The sequence below is a fragment of the Mangifera indica genome, chromosome 6 (assembly GCF_011075055.1).
Source record: "Mangifera indica cultivar Alphonso chromosome 6, CATAS_Mindica_2.1, whole genome shotgun sequence".
NCBI lineage: Eukaryota > Viridiplantae > Streptophyta > Magnoliopsida > Sapindales > Anacardiaceae > Mangifera > Mangifera indica.
Window position 1 is genome coordinate 11391219 of NC_058142.1, and position 24236 is coordinate 11415454.

At 33.1% G+C, this 24236-nt stretch overlaps 2 protein-coding genes across 2 annotated transcripts; both read left to right on the plus strand.

Moving 5' to 3' along the window:
• The first annotated feature begins 1515 nt into the window (after nucleotides 1–1515).
• LOC123218410 (kinesin-like protein KIN-14C) lies at nucleotides 1516–6829 on the plus strand. Its single transcript, XM_044639866.1, has 17 exons — nucleotides 1516–1764; nucleotides 1891–2127; nucleotides 2211–2355; nucleotides 2453–2562; nucleotides 2664–2783; nucleotides 2886–3089; nucleotides 3706–3915; nucleotides 3992–4066; nucleotides 4189–4335; nucleotides 4407–4545; nucleotides 4662–4771; nucleotides 5082–5243; nucleotides 5322–5542; nucleotides 5781–5862; nucleotides 5945–6049; nucleotides 6131–6235; nucleotides 6342–6829. Exons 1-17 carry the CDS (start codon nucleotides 1720–1722, stop codon nucleotides 6522–6524), a joined length of 2400 nt encoding a protein of 799 aa, XP_044495801.1. The 5' UTR covers nucleotides 1516–1719; the 3' UTR covers nucleotides 6525–6829.
• A 14250-nt stretch (nucleotides 6830–21079) lies between these two features.
• LOC123218308 (thioredoxin-like protein CXXS1) lies at nucleotides 21080–23366 on the plus strand. Its single transcript, XM_044639686.1, has 3 exons — nucleotides 21080–21303; nucleotides 21430–21552; nucleotides 23034–23366. The coding sequence occupies exons 1-3, from the start codon at nucleotides 21202–21204 to the stop codon at nucleotides 23184–23186; spliced, it is 378 nt and encodes a 125-aa protein (XP_044495621.1). The 5' UTR covers nucleotides 21080–21201; the 3' UTR covers nucleotides 23187–23366.
• Nucleotides 23367–24236: the final 870 nt, after the last annotated feature.

Below are 24236 nucleotides of genomic sequence, written 5' to 3' on the forward strand. Positions count from 1 at the left end.
AAAATTGCCTAATTCAACCCCCCTCTTAGGCCATTCGATCCTACACAAAATATATGAATTTTGAAAAACTATTTTTAAATTGATTAATGAGTTTTTGAACTTTTTTTAAAAATTAAATTAACATGTTTAAAACATTTGAATATGATAGAAAACTCTTGTTTTTTTTTAGTCAAAACTAATAGATGGTAAATTTACTATTTTGCACTTATATTATTAGTTTTTTTAAACAAAGTTTGATTTTAGGTAAGAATGTGTTATATATACCAAATAAAGGTGAAAAAGTGTTTTAGGTCAAACCTTGGGTGAAAAATGTTATTTACTCTAGCCAATACAATAATTCGAATATACAATAATTTGTTTATTGATTTTTAGACAAATTTTAGAATAAAAGCATTGATAAGATTAAACCCAAAAAAAAAAAAAACCTTAGTGATTGACTTTTGAAGTTTTAATATTGATGTGATAAATTTAAATTACTATAGTTTATAATGACATAAATACCTTTTTACCTAGCCTATCTCAACTTCACCAATTTCCTCAAAACCTAAAAGCTTTATCATTTTCTTTCTCTTATATTTAAACTATCAATCAAGTAATTGTAAAACCCTATTATTTTCTTATGCTTCCAATCAATTTCCAACCATCAAAGTGAAATTCTAAGGCAAATTTCCACCAAAACACAATCTAGTCGCAACAACCAAGCTCAACAACATTTTGTCACCAAAATTTATTATCAAAATCCCTCCCTTAATTTAATTTCGTAATCAAAGTTTTCAACATCCTTAACTCTCCTTCCCTTCTCTCATCTCAACAATTATAGTTTCATTTCTCAATTCAAATATATCCAACAAATAGAGATTGGGATGAGTTCTCACGATTGAATTGTTTTCCAAGAAAAACCATTGAATTAATTCTAGAGTTTTGGGTGCAAAAATTGTGATTATGTGAACGTTACATGTCAAAACACATAACTAGCAAGGTTCACGCCTTGGTTGTGAAGAATCTGAATGGAGAGGGAAGAGGGGAAGGGGTGGAGGGGGATGGGGGTAGCGGAGTTTGTGTTGTTCATGGTGAAAACAAAGAAAGTCGTTTTACCGAAGAAAACAAAATAAAAAATAGTAAAATAATATAATTATAATAAACTTTTAGAATTAGATAAATCAAAATATCTATATGTCTTTTTTCATGAAGTCCATGAAAAAAATTGAAAAGAAGGTGTCAACATCTTGTTTTAAAGTTGAGTGGAAAATTTCATTATAGCAAAGTAGGTTGGGAATAGCGAGTTCTGCGAATTAATAATCATGAAATCAAATTATTGCTCCAATTTATTTGTATTTTGTAATTAAATTAAAAGAAAAAAAACTGCTCATGCATAATTTGGGCTAGGCAAGTTTTCTGGGCTCAAACCCGATCCAATGAGGCCCAAAACAGCTGGAGCGTCTCAAGCTTTGACAGAGGCCGCCAGATCTGATTTCAAATAAATTCAAAATTCTCTCACTCGCGCTTCTCGTCTCAAACCAAACACCATACTCGATCTTTCACTTCCAAACCCTAGCATTCCAAACATTTTCGAAAAACAAGTTACGCAGATTTGAATGTTTTTATTTTTTATTTCATTATCTACCGTAGATTCATTTAATCAACGGCGTTGATCGAATTACCATTTTCAACAGCCCTCAAAAGCTTTAGATTCTGAGTTTTTGATCGATTTGTTCAGTTATGGCGTCTCGAAACCAGAACAGACCTCCGCGGAGTCCGTATTCTGTAAGAATTTTAACATTTTAATTTTAATTTTTCTAATGAATTGTTTGGTTAATATGATTTGAGTAAAAAATTTACAGTATCCATTAACTTTACATTTAAAGTGGGTTTTTGCTTTTGGTTTGATAGAAGAAAGAGGGAGATATTCCGTTGGATAAGAAAAGGAAGATAGAAGCTGGGAGGATGGCGGCCACGAATACTCGAAGCACTCGTCGGGCGTTTGCAGTTGTTAATAAGCAAGATGTTTCAGCTGCAAGTGATATGGGAAGCACTGAGGGCTCAGAAAGCGGAGATGTAGAGTTTACAAAAGAAGAAGCTGAAGCCCTGTTGAATGAGAAGCCCAAAGCAAAGAAATTTGATCTTAAGGTTCGTTTATAGCCATTTTTTGGAAGGATTGTTTGTGCGTTTAGATTTTTTTTTTTTTAATTTTTGTAGTGGTGAATTGGTAGGCCAAAATGGAGCAAATGATAGAGCACAACAAAAGGCTCAGGCTTTGTGTAAGATGGTTTTTGAAAGTTGATGGAAATCACATTCTCGAGAAGGAAAATATTCGAAAAGAACTTGAATGTGCAGAGAAAAAATGCTATGATACCGGTATTTTTCTATTTAATTTGCGCTAAAAAGGTTTTATTGTAGCTTTTTACTTTGACCAGATACATTTTTAAACGTACGTTTTTCTTTGGATTATCAGAAATGGAGATGAAAAATAGGGAGGCTGAGTTCAATACAACTATTATGGAGTTGAGAGAAGAAAGTGGCTCTCTACAAGAGAAAGTAGCAAAGGAAGAATCTGAGAAGATAGTGAGATTTTTATTCATAGATTTGTTGGTCATGTATTCTTATTTCTATTTCTTATAGGGGTTCTAATCTGATCTGTTATTTTTGCTATATTGGTAATTTAGGATGCAATTGAAAATCATAGAAAGGAAAATAAAGCTAGGATTTCTGTTGAAAAGTTGCAAGCTTCCCTCACGGAACAGCTTGAAAAAGCTCAGCAAGATACTGAAGCTGCCAACCAGAGGGTAATACAAATTTAGGATTACAATATCTCATATTCAGTCCTTTCAATTTGCTGCTATTACTTAGCATGGAAATATGATATATTCTCTAATCTGATTCTGCAGGCTTCCTCCCTTGATGATATGTACAAGCGTTTGCAGGAGTACAACCAGAGTCTACAGCTTTACAATGCTAAACTGCAGAAAGATCTTGAAACAGTGAATGAATCACTCAAAAAGATAGAAAAGGAGAAGTTGACTATTGTGGAAAATCTAAGTGCTTTAAGAGGTCACTATAATTCATTGCAAGATCAACTGACTCTGTCCAGAGTAAGTATTCTACTGTGATAACCCGTTATTTCTGTAGCCTATGAAGTTCCTTGAACTGGTTTATTGCTTTTAATGAATTTCTTATGTTAGTCATGGGGATTTCTTACTGTTCAAAGGGGGCTTTTATTGAATTTCTTATGTTAGTCATGTGGTTCTTACTGTTCAAAGTGGGCCTAGATTTATGCAATGATAAGGGTTAGAGGTAAATGAAGGGTTTTGCTCTGGAATTTTACCATGACGGAATTTTCTTTCTAAACAGGGGGAAATTTATTCGACTGATGTTTTAGTGCACTCAAAGTGTAGCCTGGTTAGGACCAATGTACCTGTTGGAAGTTTTAACTGCATGTTTCAACTTTGATAAATGTTCACAGTGTTGCTTGGCTGTCTATGTGGTTTCTGTGTAGTTATTTTATATCAGCTTGGGTACCGAACTTTCTAGTAGTATGCAATATGTTCAAGCAAGGTTAAGATACGGAGTTTAAATAATTAATATTGATATTGTGTGGTTAAGTAATATGTGAAAAGATAAAAAAAAAATTGGAATTCATCTGGATGGTTGGAACATTGGCAATTTTTTTTTTTTTTTGATTGATATCATATTTTTTTACTGCAATAGACTTCTCAAGCTGAGGCTGTAAATCAGAAAGAATCATTAGTTAATGAAGTCAAATGCCTTCGAGGAGAATTACAACAAGTAAGAGAGGATCGTGATCGCCAGGTAGTGCAGGTGCATGCCTTAACTGCTGAAATAGCAAAGTACCAAGAAAGTACGGGAAAATCTTTAACAGAGTTGGATTGCTTGACAACAAAGTCAAAGACCCTAGAGGTTGGTTAAATTTTTCTTATACCTATCACATAATTTTATATTGTGGCTTTTATGATGTTTTGGTTTTTGGTTGTAGGAGACATGTTCTTACCAAAGGGAACAAATACGAATTTTGGAGCTTCAACTGTCTGCTGCAAATGAAAAACTAAAGGTAACACTAGTAGAAATTTGTGCGGGAAGTACACTGATCTCTCCAAATTTTTTTGGGCAATTTGATTATTTGTTCAACATATATGAAGTTTTTAACTTTATTACCTTGTATGGTTTCATTAGAGGGCTGATTTTTCAGCTTTGGAAACGCAAACACAATTTGAAGATCAAAAGAAAACTGTACACGAACTGCAAGATCGGTTGGTAGATGCTGAACGTCAACTTACTGAAGCAGAGAAATTAAGAAAAAAATTGCACAATACAATTCAGGTAGTACTTTCTTCCACTGTTAATTTCTTATGTATATTGCAAAAATAACAGTAAATTATATATTCTTGTAGGAGCTCAAAGGGAACATTCGAGTGTTTTGCCGAGTTCGTCCTTTGCTGCCAGATGATGGTGTTGGGACAGATGCCTCAGTCATCTCTTATCCTACATCAGTGGAAGGCCTTGGCCGGGGCATTGACTTAATACAAAGTGGTATGGATGCATTATTCCTTTTTTGCCCCTAGGTTCAATTGAGTTTAACTTGAATAGGACTGTTCTTTTAAAGGCTTAATCTTTTCTCTTAATCTATCCTTATTTTACTGGAAAAGGGCAAAAGATTCCGTTCACATTTGACAAAGTATTCAGTCATGACGCTTCCCAACAAGATGTCTTTGTTGAAATATCGCAGTTGGTACAGAGTGCCCTTGATGGCTATAAGGTGATTATGTTATAATTACCTATTTTCTTCGGAAGATAAGTATTGTGGCCTAGGTTTTTGAAGCATCTAACATAAATTTAAACTTTTTTTTCTAAATATAGAATGTTCATCCTAATTGCTGAGGGTCAGTTTTGTTAAGAGTTTCTTTGGTTAAACATTATATATGGCATGTGAATTTACCACGCATTTTGCCGAACAAGAACTTCATATTCATTTTTTCAGACTAATTATGAGGTAGGATATTGGAGGTCCTTTTTTTTTTATGCCGATCACAATAATTATTCCAAATATTGGTGTTGAATTTTGGCAGGTATGCATATTTGCTTACGGTCAGACAGGTTCAGGTAAAACATATACCATGATGGGTAGGCCAGAAGCTCCTGAGCAAAAAGGATTGATTCCACGTTCATTGGAACAGATATTCCAAACTAGTCAATCACTCTCAGCACAAGGTTGGAAATATAGAATGCAGGTAATCACTTTCCTAAATAAAGAGTATTTTGTTTACATGTAGTAATTGAATGCTAATCATATCTTTTACAAATTGTAGGCCTCAATGTTGGAAATCTACAATGAGACTATCCGAGATTTACTGACAGTGAATAAATCTAGTGGTTTAGATTTGGCACGTGTTGAAAATGGTGTTCCTGGAAAGCAATACACCATTAAACATGATGCTAACGGGAATACACATGTCAGTGACCTCACCGTTGTTGATGTTAGCAGTATATCAGAGATTTCTTCTCTTTTACGGCAGGCTGCACAAAGCAGGTATATACTTTTGCAAATGTTTATTCAGTCTTGAACTGTAATGCCATCTTTCATGCTATGATTCCATAATACTAGTGATTTAATTGTCAAATTTTGTTGGCATAAAGTTGTAACAGTTAATTTGTGGCATTACTTAAGTTAAATAGTTAGTTTTTATTTTATTTTTTAATTTTAAGAGTTGTTGAGTACTGAAACTTATCTCGAACAATTATTTCATCCTTCATTGTTTGGATTTTAGGTCTGTGGGTAAGACACAAATGAATGAGTACTCATCAAGAAGTCATTTTGTATTTACATTAAGAATATCTGGGATAAATGAGGTACGTTTCTGATTATGCTATAATATATTGTGTTTCTTATGACATTATATTTTGGGCTGACATTTATTTGTTGTTTCCTTAGACAACTGAACAACAGGTTCAGGGTGTGTTAAACCTCATTGATCTTGCTGGAAGCGAGCGACTATCAAAGAGCGGAGCTACTGGAGACCGGTTGAAGGAAACTCAGGTATCAAAAGTTTTTCTTGTTAAATTTATCATTGTTTAGAAGCTTAACTAAGCATTTGATATGATTTTCATTGGTCTCCAGGCAATAAATAAAAGTTTATCATCTTTGAGTGATGTTATATTTGCATTGGCGAGGAAGGAGGATCATGTTCCATATAGGAACTCCAAGTTGACATACCTTCTTCAGGTAGTACAATCAAACTTTGTTTATATATATATATATCCGGATTAAATTGCTTAGACATTTGAATAAATAAAATAAATTAGCTTACATATATTTAAATTATGAACAGCCTTGTCTAGGTGGGGACTCAAAAACCTTAATGTTTGTTAATATATCACCCGATCCCTCGTCAATGGGTGAATCGCTTTGTTCTCTGCGATTCGCTGCTAGAGTGAATACATGTGAAATTGGGGTCCCTCGGCGCCAAACGTCTCTGCGATCTGCTGCTGATAGTCGCTTGAGTTGCGGTTGAATGTGAATGTTTTCGTTTCATAATTTGTAGGTTAGCAATTGTTATTGACAAGGGAGATTGATGTTTGTGATGCATTGGTTTGATATCATTAATCTCAGCCAATGTGTGTTGTTCTGATGAGAATTGGTAGAGCTTATTAACATGTACACCTGAATGTTGTACGACAAAGTTCATTTGGTGGTGAACCCAATGTAGAAGTAGTTATGTTGGAGACATTCAATTGATTATCTGTCTAACACTGCTTAATTGATCAACAATTGTAATATATTTTATTGACTTGATTAATGGCCAATTAGTTATCATGAGTCTCTCAGTATATGTCATGAATCATGATTGGTTTAGTCTGAAATTTTTAATGTAAAGTGTTATTTCTAGTTGAAGTGATTTAGATGGCATTTTTTAGTATCAGAAATGTTAGAAATTTGACTTAATTGGATTGAAGGCTAGGGTGAACAAAGAAATGAGTAACCTTACCCTATATTTATACACATTTTCAATATATAAAATAGGGAAATTTTAAAAACTAGGCAAAATTAAAAGGGTCTAAGCGAAATTGCCCAAAAAATTCAAGTTTAAGCAAAAATGCCCAGGTTTTGTGAAATGATGAAACTGCCGCCATATATAAACACAGTAAATTTTCACTGTGCAATTCAAAGAAAATTCGAATTTTTTCCACATCCCACGACAATCCCACGGCGAACGTCATTTCCGTTGATTTTTTTGCTTTTCGGCAACCGAAAATGGAAAATAATGTTATCACATCTCTCGTAATCTTGTTTGGATCAAGTTATTGCTCATATTATTGAGATTTGATTGAGATTTTTAGTTTTGAAATTTTAGGGTTTACAGTTTGAACAATGCTTAAAATGTTTTGATTCTTGGTTGTTTTGTTGAATTAATTGAGGGGTTTTGTGTTATACAACGTGTAGATTCGATTTATGTGAAAATCGGAGGCTGAAAATGACTGCCGAAGAGATCGGCAGTTTGACGTGGGAACAATGTTTCCCACGTCAAAATCATGCATCCCATGTTCAGCCAAATTTAGGGGGGTAAATTAGCTTTTTAAAACTATTGGGGAGTCGTGGGAGACTCCTTAGCCCACGTCGGGTTTTTTTGAAATTTGTCACGTCAACGTGAGTTTGGCAAAATTATGAAAATGTCCCTATATATAAACACAGCCAAATTTTTTATTTCCCACGTTAATATTTGCGAATTTACTGTGCATTTCTTTCAAATTTCAAAACTTTTCACGTCACCACGTTCATCCCACGACCGACCAGATTTCCGCCGATTTTCTTGATTTCCGGCATCCGCAAATGGCAAAGAAGGTTAGTATATCTCCCGTAATCTTGTTTGGATCAAGTTATTGCTCATATTATTGAGATTTGATTGAGATTTTTCGGTTTGAAATTTTAGAGTTTACGGTTTGAATAATGCTTAAAATGTTTTGATTCTTGGTTGTTTTTGTTGAATTAATTGAGGGGTTTTGTGTTATACAACGTGTAGATTTGATTTATGTGAAAATCGGAGGCTGAAACGACCAAAATTTGGCCGAAAATGACTGCCGAAGAGATCGACAGTCCAACGTGGGAACAGTGTTTCCCACGTCAAAATCGTGCATCCCACGTTCAGCCAAGATTGGCTGTTTTTAGGGGGGTAAAGTAGCTTTTTTAAAATATTGGGAAGCCGGGGAAATTCCTTAGAACATAGTGGACCTGTTTAGAGTTTGAGTTTTCATGAGGGGGTGAATTGAGAATTTTCTTATCTAGGGTTTTTGATTGTGTAGTTTTCGAATTTTATATCCGTTTTTTCTGTTCTAGGGTTTTTCAACTTTTAGAATTCGAATTTCAATTCCGTTTTTTCGAATTTTACTGTTTTATGAGATATGGACTCGTATTTTTCAGATTTCCGAAGGATTTTTCGATTGTTCCCATTCTAGGGTTTTTCAACTTTTAGAATTCGAATTTCAATTCCGTTTTTCGGATTTCACCGTTTTACGAGATATGGACTCTTATTTTTCAAATTTCCGAAGGATTTTTCGATTGTTGCCATTCTAGGGTATTTCAACTTTTAGAATTCGAATTTCAGTTTATTTTTTTCGAATTTAACCTTTTTACGAGATATGGACTCGTATTTTCCAGATTTCTGAAGGATTTTCGATTGTTGCCATTCTAGGGTTTTTCAACTTTTAGAATTCAAATTTCAGTTCCATTTTTTCAGATTTCACCGTTTTTAGATATATCGACTCGTATTTTTCAGATTTTTGAAGGATTTTTTGATTGTTCCCATTCTAGGGTTTTTCAACTTTTAGAATTCAAATTTCAATTCCGTTATCAAGCAGTTAAATCTTTTTTTTAAGTTTTGTCATTTCCTTTTTGATTATTTGGTATTTTTCATCTTTTTATGTTTTTTCCACGTATACATTTGTTTACATATTTGTTTTTCTCATGTCTAACGAATTTTTTACATTGTCTCAGGATATTTCTCACAAAAGAAGACGGGTTGACAGCGAGCTGCGAATCCCCGACGAGACCAGACACTTCCGGGCAGAGGCGATATGTCATGCACAGCGTGCTACATTATCTCGGATTGCTGCTACATTCACCCCAGATCAGCTACGACTATTTGGGAGGACATGTTTCGGGTATCTTTTTCGTTTACCCAAAACCAAATTCTTCGGGATGTTGGTTCATGCGTTTCTACTCCGACAGCTACATCGACCCTCTGCCAGAGACGAGTTTTGGTTCAGGGTTAGTGGGGTTGATGTGAGATTTAGTCCGTTCGAGTTTGCACTAGTGACAGGTCTATCGTTTAGTCGACGGACTGATGTCTCTTCATATATGCCTCGCTCTTTCGGACATAGGATCAGAGATACTTACTTTCGAGGTTTTTCGATGGTGCAGTATCATGACTTAGAGCGTATTTTCTTGTCGAGGCCATGGGGGGATGACGATATTGACGCTGTCAAGATGGCCTTGTTGTATATTCTTCACATTGTTTTGTTGGGGAATGATCGACGAAAGAAGGTGTCCACGGATTACTTCCAGTTAGTTGATCATTTGGACGGGTTTAATTCCTACCTGTGGGGCGTTGTTGTGTGGCAGATGACATACGATTCTATGTCACAGGCGAGTGAGAGAGTCTGTTCTGGACGGATGTCGAAAATTCGTAAATACGACCTTTACGGATTTTCGTTCGCATTTCAGGTAAGTTTTATATTATCATTTATATATATTAATTGACAAAAATATAAATTGATTTATTTATATAGTAAATGATTATATTACAGTTTTGGATATACGAGACTCTAGAGACGTTACACGATTGGATTAACCTTGTCGATCTCTATTCGTCCCCCCGGATGTTGAGGTTGCGTACGCGAGACGTCCCTAGTTGGACTCATATAGGGCGTATTTTCACTGGTGATCCGGTATGTACTAGTTAATTAATAAGTCGATTAATTCATTATATATTACAATTATTTTGACTTATATATCTTCATCATTAGAAGGATGTCATATTCCCTCTTGAGCCATCATCGATCGAGGAGGGTTTACCGTGGTACGCTGAGATTCGTGAGTACACCAGTTTACCCGATGCTGATTCTTCCCCATCTTCTTCGGTTCCGATCGCTACTAGAGACGGGGTTTCTCTATCCTCAGGCCTTTCAGATGTACCCATTGAGACTTCTGAGACACATGAGGAGCCTATTCAGCATCCTGTTATGGATCAGCCGATATGTTCCCCTGTTGTTCAGAGCCCACGAACATACCATCCTGTAGTGGAGGACCACCCTAGAGTGGAGGACCATCCTGGACTGGAGAACGATTCTACCCATCATGCCACCGAACAGTGTCCCCCATTCGTATCACCCAGTTTTTTTATATTAGATGCTACATTAGCGCATTGAGGTGCTACAATTTTACGTGAGATATCGAGTTTTCGTGATGATATCTCTTCATAGATGACCCGATTACGTGACGATGTCTCTTCCCAGATGACTCGATTAGAGGATCGTATGACTCGTTTGGAGGACATCGTCACGCGTACATATCCAGCCTCTGTCGCTCAGGTTGTAAAACCACTTTTAATTTATTACTTATATAAAATGTCTACAGTGTTATTATTCTGATAACTATTATTACATTCGTACAGGAGAGGGACGAGGATATCCCACCGACATCTCCCGTTGATACCGCAATACCATCCCGTCACCCACACGAGGTCCGTATGATATTTCAAATTTATATTTATTGTTAAATGTCATTATTATATTATAGTATTGTTATATATGAAATGTCATTAATTAAGTTATTATTACTAATATCTTAGGATAGTGGCCCCGAGGATGCACCGGTTAGTCCTTCTGTTGCATCGATCGAGGGTTCTCCCCAAACACCTTCCCCGAAAATTCAGGTTAACTTTATTTTTAAATTGTCATTGATTGATCTGTCTTTTCAATTATATTATTTATTTAATGATATTTTGACTGTTTTTCAGGATGAGCGATTATGGTTACTTGCTGATATCCTGAGCTTGACCAAAAAAATTATGGATATTGGTTCACAGGAGGAGGACTTCCAGGAGGACAATTTTAAGGTCATCCCTATTGAGGTATATCAATCATACTTAGTATATAAATAGTTGTATATATTGGTCATTGAGATGTTCAAAATTTGTATTTTCTAGTCCGCCGAGGGAGCACGCATGGTGGACTTGACTGTGATTCAAGATTCTACAGCTAAACCTCCTCCCGCATACTTGGAAAATGTAAGATAAATCGATTAATGCTAATTGTTACGTAGGATGAATGATGAATTAATTATTTTTTTGGGATCATGCAGATGATTCGTACAGCACGTGGTCGGATCATCTGGAAGGGTCCACTGGTTCACACCCCGTATACAAATCCACTCAAAGGGAGGGCGAAACAGTAACCTACGGCCATTCCATCCTCTGCCTTTGAGCGTGAGGAATCTTTCCTCACGTGGTACACCAGCGCTACGGCTTCCGACTCACATGATGTCTACTTCATCGGGTCGAAGTAGAAGGACAGCTTTTGGAGGCTTGTTGTAGAGTTACGTGAGTGGTTGACCGACGATGTGAGTTGTCTATACTATATAATTTGATAAAAAGCTAGATATATTTATTAATAACTAACACGTGAACTTGTTTATACCATTTTAGCATGTGGATTCCTTTTTGGCTTTATTACGTCGACAGCAGGACGATCACCAGTCGACTATCTCACAGCGTTGGACGACTGCCCACACATTCTTTGGAGGCCATATTGAGATGGCCTGGAAGAGTTGGCAGACCACACCGATTGGAGAGTTTGAGTTTTCGGGGCTCTTCACGAGGATGGTTGATGCAGCGTACATCCCGGGATTGTTGTACAAACCATGGGGGATGGTCGATCAGGTAGAGTTTATATATATTTCTATTATATTCAATTGGTTAACGACAACGATAAGTAACTAAAATGTCTCACTGTTTATAGGTTTTCATCCCTATAAACTTCGAGAACGCATATTGGGTCGTCGGAGTTATAGATTTCCGTGAGTGATTGATTACAGTGTACGATTCAGAGGTTTCATATTCGAAGAATATAGGGACTCTGGAGCAGCGCATGCGACTGTACATGACCTTTATTCCTGCATTATTAGAGGCGACGACTTTTTGGACAACTTCTAGAAGCACTTCACGACGTGATCCCCTCACTTTACATCGAGCGTCGGATGTCCCTCAGTAGGGGTTAGGCTCCGGTGACTGTGGCATCTTTATGTTGCAATTTTTTGAGTGTTTGGCGTTGGCACGGAGCTACGTTTTTCCCCGAGAATCGTCTACCTCTATGCGTCGACGATTAGCGACGAAGGTGTATTTTCACTGTACCGAGTAGCTCACGGATGTATATTTATCGTTATTCCTATGTTTAGATGTATATATTTATTGTATATGCATATGTGTATGATATACTTTATTTGTGGTTATATATATATATTTTATCATATTTGATTTCATTTTTTAAATAATCTTGTCATGAAAAAATAATAAAAACGTATGATTACTCAAACATTTACACACTTGAAACAATTAGAGAAAATAAAGTAATACTGAAATAACTCATACAAAACACTAAATTTATTACATCAAATGACAATATAATTACATGTTTGAAATAATAATAAAAATACATCGGTTATATAAAACTGAAGTACAACAATGAAGAATCATATAACAAACAAAATTGAGTATAAGCATGTCAAGATCTCGTTCCTTTACCTTTTGTATGTGAATGCTGCGAGGCGGAGCTTGGGACCGGTGCTGGGGATTTACATTGGGTTCATGTATGCCTCGGTTCATGGCAACGACTGTAAATCCTCGGTGTAACAATTTCTCCTTGCGATGGACGTCGATTTCTATTGGATGGACGACTTGGACGACGACTATCGAGGACGGGGGGCAATATAACTCTGTCTTCCGGTGAGTGTAACCAATCACATTGATTTCCAAGAGGATTGATCGGTTCCTGATATATTACACAGTAAATATCGGTGCGGAAGAATGGATGAACCCATGCGTGCACATTCGTGAGTCTCATATGTCGTGCAACGGCAATGGCATGCTTGCACGGAATACGTGAAAGCTGAAACTTTCTACACGTGCAAGACATGTCACCAAAGTCCACAATACCCATGAATCCATCAAATCCAACAACCTGATACCGAGTAGGTGTAATCGATCGAACATCCAGACTTACAGATTTTGATAGACGATTACTGATCTTATCTTCCGTCCAAGGGGTGAGAAAGTTTTGACATTCATCTGTAATTTCAAACAAATATTAAGAGCACATTTGGTAATATGATTAACAAAGTGGAAAAAAGTACATGAGACAACTTTTAATTAATATCGATTTGATACTTACTTGCATGAGTTCTCCTCTCGTAAAACCATCGTTGCATGGTACCATGAATAAACTCCAAAAGCATGGTTATAGGTAGGCCCCGTGCATGTCTGACAAGGGCATTAAATGACTCAGCAATATTTGTGGTCATGATGTTGTATCGATGTCCTGGAAAGTATGCTCTACTCCAACGCTCAAATCTGACTTCCCGTAGATAAGCTCCAGCTTGGGGGTTCATTAAGTCGAGGGATTACATCATCGAACCAAATTCAGATTCTGTGTACGATTTTGCGGCTTTCCAATATGCACAAGCAACCTGTAAAATGGTAAAAAATTATGAAAACTCAGTATAAGCAAAATGTATGAAAAGGATAAACTGTTATAAATTTAAATACTTGTTTACACTATACCTTTGAGTCTCGTTTATATTTTGCCTGCATGTTACACAGAAGATGATGACAACAACATCCATGGTGGACATCTGGAAAGACTTCAGCCATTGCCGAATAGATAACATGATGTCGATATGAGATTATTGCAAGCTCAGAGAGGTCAGGGATGCATTCTTTAATTCTCATAAGAAACCAACACCACGTGTCGTGATCTTCTTTTTTGTCGACACCGAAACCAATAGGATATATCTGATTATTACTATCAAGAGCCACCGCAATAAATAAATGCCCCAGATATCGACCTTTAAGGAAAGTAGCGTCAATGCAAATAACAGGGCGAAGATATTCTCTGAATGCACGAATGGAACATCCTAACGCCATGAAAAAATTCGTAAATCGATGTTCATCATCTGTTTCAATAGCAGTAACGGTGCCCGGATTAGTATATTGTAGATTGTAGCAATAATCTGGTAAAAGCATAAATGATTCCTCCGGTGAACCCCTCAATGAATTGATAGCCCAATTTCTCGCCCGCCAAGCCTATGAGTAAGAAATATCAATTTTATATCGATTGGTGATGTGCACTATTATTTCTTTAGGTCGATAAATTCGATCAATCATTACAAACTTTGATCTCATTAATTGACCTAAAGCTCGGGCCCCAGCTTGTCTGTGATGTGGCATAATTTGATCAACTAAAAATGTGTGGGTAGGATTCATAGAGTTGATCCCCCACACATCATCGACAGTGGACTTGGTTGCATGTATATACCACTTACAATTTTTAGCCCTGCACTTAATTTCCCACCGTTTCTTGTCAGACTTTTTGATACCAAATTGAAATCCTTTAAGTAAGGCGAATTGTGTCACGACGTCTTTCAATTGGACTTTATTGTGAAAAATATCACCAATCTTGACACCATTCTCCTCTCGGATTGATCTAGAACCACTTGATGATGCTGATGGCTGTGGAGAAAAATCAAAAAGTCACCTAAATGGATCAGTGGGGACATTGTCAAAAAACGGCCCAGAATAATTTCCACCACCTGAAGTAGGATCTTCAAGCCGCAAGCTATCTATACCTTCGGTAACTGATGCCATATACTCAGGCTCTACATCGTCTGAAGAAATGTTGGACATATCATTTCCATCAAAGTCACCCCAATAGGGAACTATATCTTTTTCTCCATGAGCCCATGAGTTTGCAATATACAACGGGTCATTACTGAAATCAATCAACTTTTCCAAATCGTATTCTTTTTTGACCTAACTACTTTCTTTTTCATCTTCATCTTCATCTTCTTCTTTCTGCCCTTCAATTGGGATACATGTAACAAAAACAGGAATACATTCCTGAAAGTACTGGGACATATCAAGAAAACCTTGCACATCTTCATCATTTTGGATCTGGATGGGGCAGACGAGCTCAATTTTTCTTAGCTTCATTGATACTTGAATGTAGTTTTTCATTGGATCGATACTACAATACTCCGTCAAAAGCTCAATAAATCCCTCGAATGTTGTTCCATAAGAGATTTTAATCAATTGTTTGACTCCTCCAACATATTTCATTGTGTTGTTGCGACCTTGAATCCATTCTCCCTGGTAACGAACCGATGCATAACCATCCATTTTAATTATCAATCTTGCAATGACAAGTTTTTGAAGATAATTATTCAGTTATAATAAAAAAAATCAATAATAACTATGTAAATCAGTCATACAATTATTAATGATTAAAAAAAACTCCTCATATTTTTCTAATATTTTATTTATCCCCCTATAATTATTTAACAATTTATATAACAATTTATATAACACTTTCGTATGTTATCTTATATCAAAATGTATCATTTAAAACGTTTTTATAATATTTATACTTTGAAATACTTTAAAATGTCAATAATAAAAAATTTCTGCAGAAATCTGAAAAATACTAGTGGATATATCCTAAAACGATAAAATTCAAAAAAACTGAGCTTAAATTCGAATTCTAAAAGTTGAAATATCCTAGAATGGTAATAATCGAATAATTCTAAAAAAAATTGAAAAATACGAGTTGATATATACTAAAATGGTGAAATTCAAAAAAATAAAACTGAAATTTGAATCCTACAAGTTCAAATAGCATAGAATGACAACAATCGAAAAATTCTTCAGAAATGTGAAAAATGTGCATTGATATATCCTAAAGCGGTAAAACTCGAAAAAACCTATAATTTCAATTATAATGCGCCTACAATATTTAATATGAAAATGCGCCCTAATTTTAATAACATTTCATTTGATCCCTCAATTATCTTTTTCTTTATTTAACACCCTTGTATGTTGTCTTGTATCAAAGCAAAACCTATCTACTTTTAACATGTTATATAAATCCTGTATATATTGTAAAATATCTAAAACCCCCCATAACAATGTAAAATATCTAAAAACCCTCCATATTTATCCTAAATTACATTTAAACCCCCATACTTGTCAAACATTACATTTAACCCTCATATTACAACATAAAAACTAGACTTAACAAATAAAATGAAGTTTTAGGGTAAGATTGACATAAATACCTTTTTTTGATGAATAGTATTTTTTCGAGTCGAATTCAGAAATATGAACTTTCTTCGTCCGAATGAATCCCTACTAATTGATGTTGAAAAAAAAAATGAAAGTGAGAGTGAGTGTTTGAGTGATATGAGAAGTGTGTGGAAATAAAATGAGTGAGGAGAGTTTATATAGATGAAGGGAAGGGTAATTTTGACATTTTGGAAAAAAATAATGAAATAAATAAATAAATATGAAAATATCTTTACAATGTAAAATATCCAAAAATCCCCCATATTTATCCTAAATTATATTTAACCTCATATACTTGTCAAACATTCATTTAACCCCCATATTATGACATAAAAACTAGACTTAACAAATAAAATGAAGTTTTAGGGTAAGATTGACATAAATATCTTTTTTTGATGAATAGTATTTTTCGAATCGAATTCAGAAATATGAACTTCCTTCGTTCGAACGAATCCCTACTAATTGATGTTGAAAGAAAAATGAAAGTAAGAGTGAGTGTTTGTGTAACCTCTCCTAACCATTGGGTGTGTTACAGAAAAACGGCATGAGTTCCCCTATTTTAGAGCGCTGGGGAATATTTTTCTTTTTTTCATTATGCCCTGTAACACTCCCAATTTATAATTCACACAAACCAGTCCTACCAATCGACTGGATTTTCATCAACTTAATCACAATTAGTAAAATAAATACATAATAATAACAATTATAAAAATTATCACCCACAGAAACTTTATAATCAATTTTCATAACTAGCTGTATATATATACGCATATATTCACATATACATCAAAACATATATATATTAATAAAAAATATGGTGCCTTCCTCCCTTAGCCTCATGTCTCATTAGTGCTCCCCGGGAACCTTTGCTGCATTTCATTACCTGTAAAATATTAAATTAAACGGAGTGAGCGACTATGGCTCAGTAAGAAAATCATACTAAACACTTAAAGTATTTCAGACCAGTATTAATCTCTTTCATACTCAACGTGTCTGGGCTATTCATATATACAATTATTGACACGGACACGCATTAAACACATGTCAGAATTCTCTTCTTTCACCAATTTATTCATTTTCTTACTATACAAATATGATTTATTCGTTATAATTTATGCATGTATGAGTGTCATGACTTTTCTATTTTCTGATCGTACATCTTTCTCAACTTTTTATCAGCCACACAGGCTTGTATGCATAATTCTAATGTAAATGACTTTCATAAAAATATTTACTAATTTGTTTCTCTCTCTTTTTCTTATTGACCGATCTAGAGTACATATGATAGTACTTGCAGTCACCATACAAAGTATAATTCTCTCTTACACGCATAATTTTTTTTTCTTTGCTGTCTACACAGTACAACTAATATTTTTCTTTGCTGTCCACACAGTACAGCTGATATTTTTCTTTGCTGTCTACACAGTACAGCTGATATTTTTCTTTGCTGTCCACACAGTACAACTGATATTTTTCTTTTGCTGTCCACACAGTACAGCTGATATTTTTTCTTTGTTGTCCACACAGTACAGTTGGTTGTCCACACAATACAACCGATTATTTTATTTGCTGTCCACACAGTACAGTTGGCGTGTAAAGATTTTTAGTATGTTTTCTGCTTTCCTGTATCATATGAGTCATTATAAAACCAAAAATACTTGTTTTCCATTTTCTAAAAGCATGCATGACTTAGAAAATATTTTTCCTCTTTCTTTATTTTTTCTAAATCATGCATATGTTATGATTCCTCATGTATGCATATATAACCATAATATGAAATATGCGCATTTGTTATTTTCCCTTATTCTTTTTATTTTTTCTCAAACATCATATTATTTTCTCATGCATTTATATATATATATATCATGCCTCAATTTAATTTCAATTATACAATATAGACTTAATATAAGGGTTATTTCACATAACATGCATATAATTAAGCAACATTAACCTATATTGCATAAAATGACATTTTTGCCCTTATGACCAAAATTTACCTTTTTACCCTTATGTCCAAAAATTACATCATGAATCCTAATGAATTTCTTTATCCTTTTAAGCATAATTCATCTTAATTCTAATACCTTACACACTTATATAAGTAAAGGTTATTTAAATAACCTAACTCAATTTTACTTCAAGTATGTAAAGTATGAAATTCTTACCTTTTATTGGCTAATTTGGTGATTTAAGCTTATTCACCTTCTTTTCTTCTTTCTGGCAACCTTAATCAACCAAAAATATGATCATCCATCAAAACCCTAAACTTGACATATCTTAAAAATTAAATTTCTTACCTTAGAACTGATCAGAATTGATAGATCTACACTTTTTATAATTGGAGCCTCTAGAAATTATGTGGTTTAGCTAGGTTTTTGGACAAATTTTGGTTAAGGGAAAAAACTTAGCTAAAACCATGGAGTTCTCGGCAAAAATGAAAGAGAAAATGAATAACATAAGTTTATAAGCCTTTTGGACCATTTTGCCCTTAACCTTTTCCATAAATTACTATTTTATCCTTAGTCAATTACCAAAAACCCTTAGCACCACCATATAATTTCAAGTGTGCCCTTCAATTTTAATTCTCACTTTGTCCCTTGAATCTTTATAAAATGACCATTTTACCCCCTTTGAAAAATATTGCTCATTTAGTAGTTTTCTCTAATTCTTTTGCAATTTCTTTACACAACAAGTTATAAAATCCATTCTAGGGGTAATTTTGAAAGTGGAGTTTACTGACACACCTGAATTCGGATGTTACAGTTTGAGTGATATGAGAAGTGTGTAGAAATAAAATGAGTGAGGAGGGTTTATATAGATGAGGGGAAGGGTAATTTTGACATTTTAGAAAAAGTAATGAAATAAATAAATAAATGTGAAAATGCCTTTACAATGTAAAATATCCAAAAACCCCTCATATTTATCCTAAATTTATTTAACCCCCATACTTGTCAAACATTACATTTAACCCTCATATTATGACATAAAAACTAGACTTAACAAATAAAATGAAGTTTTAGGGTAAGATTGACATAAATATATTTTTTTGATAAATAGTATTTTTTCGAATCGAATTTAAAAATACGAACTTCCTTCGTCCGAACGAATCCCTACTAATTGATGTTGAAAAAAAATGAATGTGAGAGTGAGTGTTTGAGTGATATGAGAAGTGTGTGGAAATAAAATGAGTGAGGAGAGTTTATATAGATGAGGGGAAGGGTAATTTTGATATTTTAGAAAAAGTAATAAAATAAATAAATAAATAAATTTGAAAATCCTTTTACAATGTAAAATATCCAAAAACCCCTCATATTTATCTAAAATTAATTTAACCCCATAGTGAGTGAAGAGAGTTATATAAATGAAGGGAAGGGTAATTTTGTCATTTTAGAAAAAGTTTTAAATAAATAAATAAATATCAAAATGCTTTTATAGTGTAAAATATCCAAAAACCCCCCATATGTATCTAAAATTATTTTAACCCCTACAGTGAGTGGGAGGGTTATATAAATATGAGGGGAAGGGTAATTTTGGTATTATAAAAGAAGTCATAGGCATTTTTTTTTGAAATAGTGATTTTGGGTATTTTCGCTTGAAAATAGTGATTTTGGGCATTTTTGCTTAATGGGAGGGCATTTTGGCCATTTTTTAAAATTTCCCTATAAAACATAAGTGTTATATATACAAATAATATATATAATTTCATGAACAAATAATTATATATTATTATATAATTAAAAAGTTTTAGATTAAAAATAAAATAAAATAAACAAATAATGATATATTATTATATAATTAAAAAGTTTTAAATTAAAAATAAAATAATATATAATAATATGGTGATATATTATTATTTGTATATATAGTTTTGTTGTATATAATATAAATATATAAAAAGTAATATTATGTGATCTATTTTAAGTATACAAATATGTATATATTTATATGTGTTATTATATGATTAGATGATTTTAAATTTAAAAAATAACTATTCATGTGATGATACATGTAAATATGTATATATTTATTTTGCTTATGAATAATTTAATTTATTAATTATATATATAATGGGGGGTTTAAATTTCATTATTTAAAACTTATTATAACAAATGAAATATTTTTCCTACTTTGTTTAAAATGTTATCCTATTTGCACCTATATATTTTAAAACATATTATACTCCTAATAGTTTGTGAGTAATATTTATATCGTTAATTTGTTATATTTTATTTAATTTTTTAGTGTTATAACTATTAATTTTTTAAATTATTGAGGATATATTAAAATTTTAAAAATATTGAACTTTATTTTTTAAAATTTTAAAAATACTTTAAAATTTATTAACACTTAATATTTTAAAAATTATTATTTATCTCTAAATATATGATTTTACATTAATGATATTTAATATATTTTTTATTATTTTTAATTAAAATTAATAAAAATTAAGATAAAAAACTTTTAATAAATTTGGGAGAACAAAGTATTATTTAGTTAAAGGGGGGATATTTTTAATTTTTTAAGCAATTTTATAAAAAATTTAATTTTGTTAAAAAATTAGAGAAAAATTAGTTTTTTTTTTTTTTTCAATTTTAAAGAGTGACAATGTCTTTTCATCCAACATTGGGCAGAAATTAGTCATTTAGCTTCACTTAAATGAAGTACAAGTGGTGGGTTCATCACATATCCACTCGTTTTCAGTCTATCCCAGGCTACTTCCTGTAGGCTTGAAAGAAACTTTTTGTGTATATTGTATATATCTTTATCCACAACTGCCGAATCCAACGAGAGAAAGAAGAAAGATATGGAAGGACAAGATGAGCAAACCAAGTCTAGAGTTGTGAAAGTTGACTCAGTTGAGTCTTGGGATTTATTTGTTTCCCAAGCCAACAATCAAGGCTGCCCTGTAAGTTTTATTCAGTTTTTGTTTCTGGAATTGTTACTGGAGTCTTTTATTGTAGTTTTTTTTTTTTTTTTTTAAAAAGAATTGAAGATAAAAACCTGTTTTTTGTTTTGTGGGGGTTTGTTGTAGATTGTTGTCCACTTTAGTGCTTCATGGTGCATGCCTTCTGTGGCCATGAATTCGTTTTTCGAAGAAGTCGCAGCAGCTTATCCTGATGTTCTGTTTCTCTGTGTTGATGTTGATGATCTTAAGGTATTAACAAATTATTTTCTATTTCACTTGCCGTGTCTCATATAATTGTCCTTTGAATGTATTGATGTTGATGCAGATCTAACGTATTGACACTCCAAACAAATGATATGCAGAATAATTGTTGTGTGTTGAGTATATGTAGGCTTTTTTATTGCACATGATGCATTATACGATTTAAAATCTTATTATTTGAGTTTAGAGTTTACTTATAGCAGACTTTTCTATACATGGAGATATGGGTTGGCATCTATTGCTTAGTTAAATGCCAGCTTGATGACAACATAAATAGTTTAAGGTAAGGATGACTAACTCACAAAATGAGTTTATCTTATTCTGATAGAAATTTAAGTTCTGCAAACTATTGCAATGAATGCTCTCATTCGATGGCGGTTGCTTAGGTTCATTGGGTTGGGTATTTGGCCAATTAAATAAGGGCGCATAGTAATTATATATAATCAGAATTATGTTGATCTTTCAATTACAATTTTTATATGTTGATATCTAAGAAGATGACAAAGTTATATTACATAACATAAACTAACAATCGAGCCATTGCAAGACCTGGTTAGAACTACAAGTGTCTCTCATAACATTGAGGGGGGATTTTGGTGGAGTAATGTTATGTACACCCAGTTTTGAATATCCAATTGGGTGCGAATCACCCAATCACATGATAATACATCATTTAGGTACTCAATTGGATACTTAAAATTGGGTGTGTATAGTTTTGATTATTTTGGTGTTATGTTTGATATGACTTGGTATATCCATCTGGTATGTTAAAGTGCTGGTATAATTCAATTTTTTTGTATGTGGACAGAATGATATACATTCTGATACTTTTCTTGAGAATGTTGGTGCAAAATAATTGTGATGTTGTTTTTGTTGTTACATCTTCTAACCATTATTCAATTGGGGCTGGAAGTTTTTGACTGTATATGTATGTTGTGTCTATATGTTGTATGCTTCATTTTGAACTGACGACCTGATTGGGTGTAATACTGCAATATGTGCATCACTGTATCTCTCATTATGCAGGTGCTACCATTCTAATATGGTTTTCAGAGAATATTCAACTGATACATTATTTATTATATTTTTAAATTGCACCATGAAAATGAAATATGAAAACAAAAATGATACTTTCAGCACTTGATTTTATAAACATTTTAAGTTAATATCTGGTTAATGAATGGAACAACTAAAGTTCCAAATTTGGGGTCTTGAAGTATGGTAATCGAAACATGTTTTTTTCCTTATAGTCTAGGCCTTTCAGTAGAAAGTGCTTAAGTAGTCAGGTGATTATAACCTCCTTATTGACCGACTTCTCCTGGGTGTTAAGTTTATATTTATAGAGAGTCCATGTTTCATCGATACGGTATAATCATGTATATAATAAAGAGAGCATATGAATTGATCTTTTGCTGTCTTCCCTTAAGAGTTAGATATTATTATGTGATTTTTGTTAACGGTGCTGTCAGGATGTGGCTGCTAAACTGGAGGTAAAGGCGATGCCGACATTTGTGCTGATGAGAGTAGGTAATGTAGTTGACAAGCTGGTGGGTGCGAATCCAGAAGAGATAAAGAAAAGGATTGAGAGCTTTGTTAAGTCCATTCGGGTATCGGTGGCCTAGTTGTTAGTCTTGATATTTGTATAGGTGTACAGTTTCACAGCATTTTGAGTATGTAATTGTCTTTATCTTTGATGGTTGCCTGCAAGTGTTTCTTTTTATTGCTATTGTGAATTATGTAATAAAACAATTCTTGTTCCACTTTTGAATCTTTGATGTTAGTTGCTGTATTTGGTATCTGAATTTTGGTTTTGATCATTTTAGATATTGAGTTTGTAATACTTCTCCAAAAAGAGGACAAGTTATAGGATTTTGCAAAACATTGTGCTTGTTCCTATGTACATATGTTTCAATTTTTATTTTTGGAAAAATGACTATTTCCCACTCAAGTTTTAATAAAATGATAATTTTTATTTTTTAAATTTTAAAAGTCAAAATTCCCGTATGTTATTCATTTGTTTGAGTGGATTATGCTTGATTTTCTTATAAATGATCGATTTCTTCTCTTATTATTGAATTACGAAATTATTATGAACATTTTAAATAATCTATAGATTTTTAATAGTCGGATTAATAAAAAAATAAACATTTTAGCTTACCTTAAAATGTTGGATTTTGTTAAGTTTTATTATCATTTTTTAAACTATTAAAAAGATATTAAATTTTTAAAAATTCTGAAAAAATTTTAAACTTTTTTTTTTTAATTTCTAAAATCTCCTAAAAATTTGCATAAAACCATTAATTTTTTTTAAAGGTTTATATAAATTGAGCTTTCAATTCTTTAATCAATAAGATTCACTAACGAAAATAGATGAGGGGAAAGAAAGGTTTTTTTTGGGAACTTGGTTAGTAAAAATTCGAAATGTAGGATTTTGTAATTTAAGCTAACTTAGGAAAGCAATATTTTTTTTTTAGTAGTATTATATGTATGTACAATTAATATATATAATTTTATATATAAATAATCTATATAAATAACAATATATTAAATTTATATATAAATTTAATAGAACTTCTTATTGCATGTGAAACACAAGCCATTTCCCTTGTGTTCTTTTGGAGTCAAATGTTTACTAGCAGTGGAGGTCTTTGCACCTGATTTCCCCTGTTGGC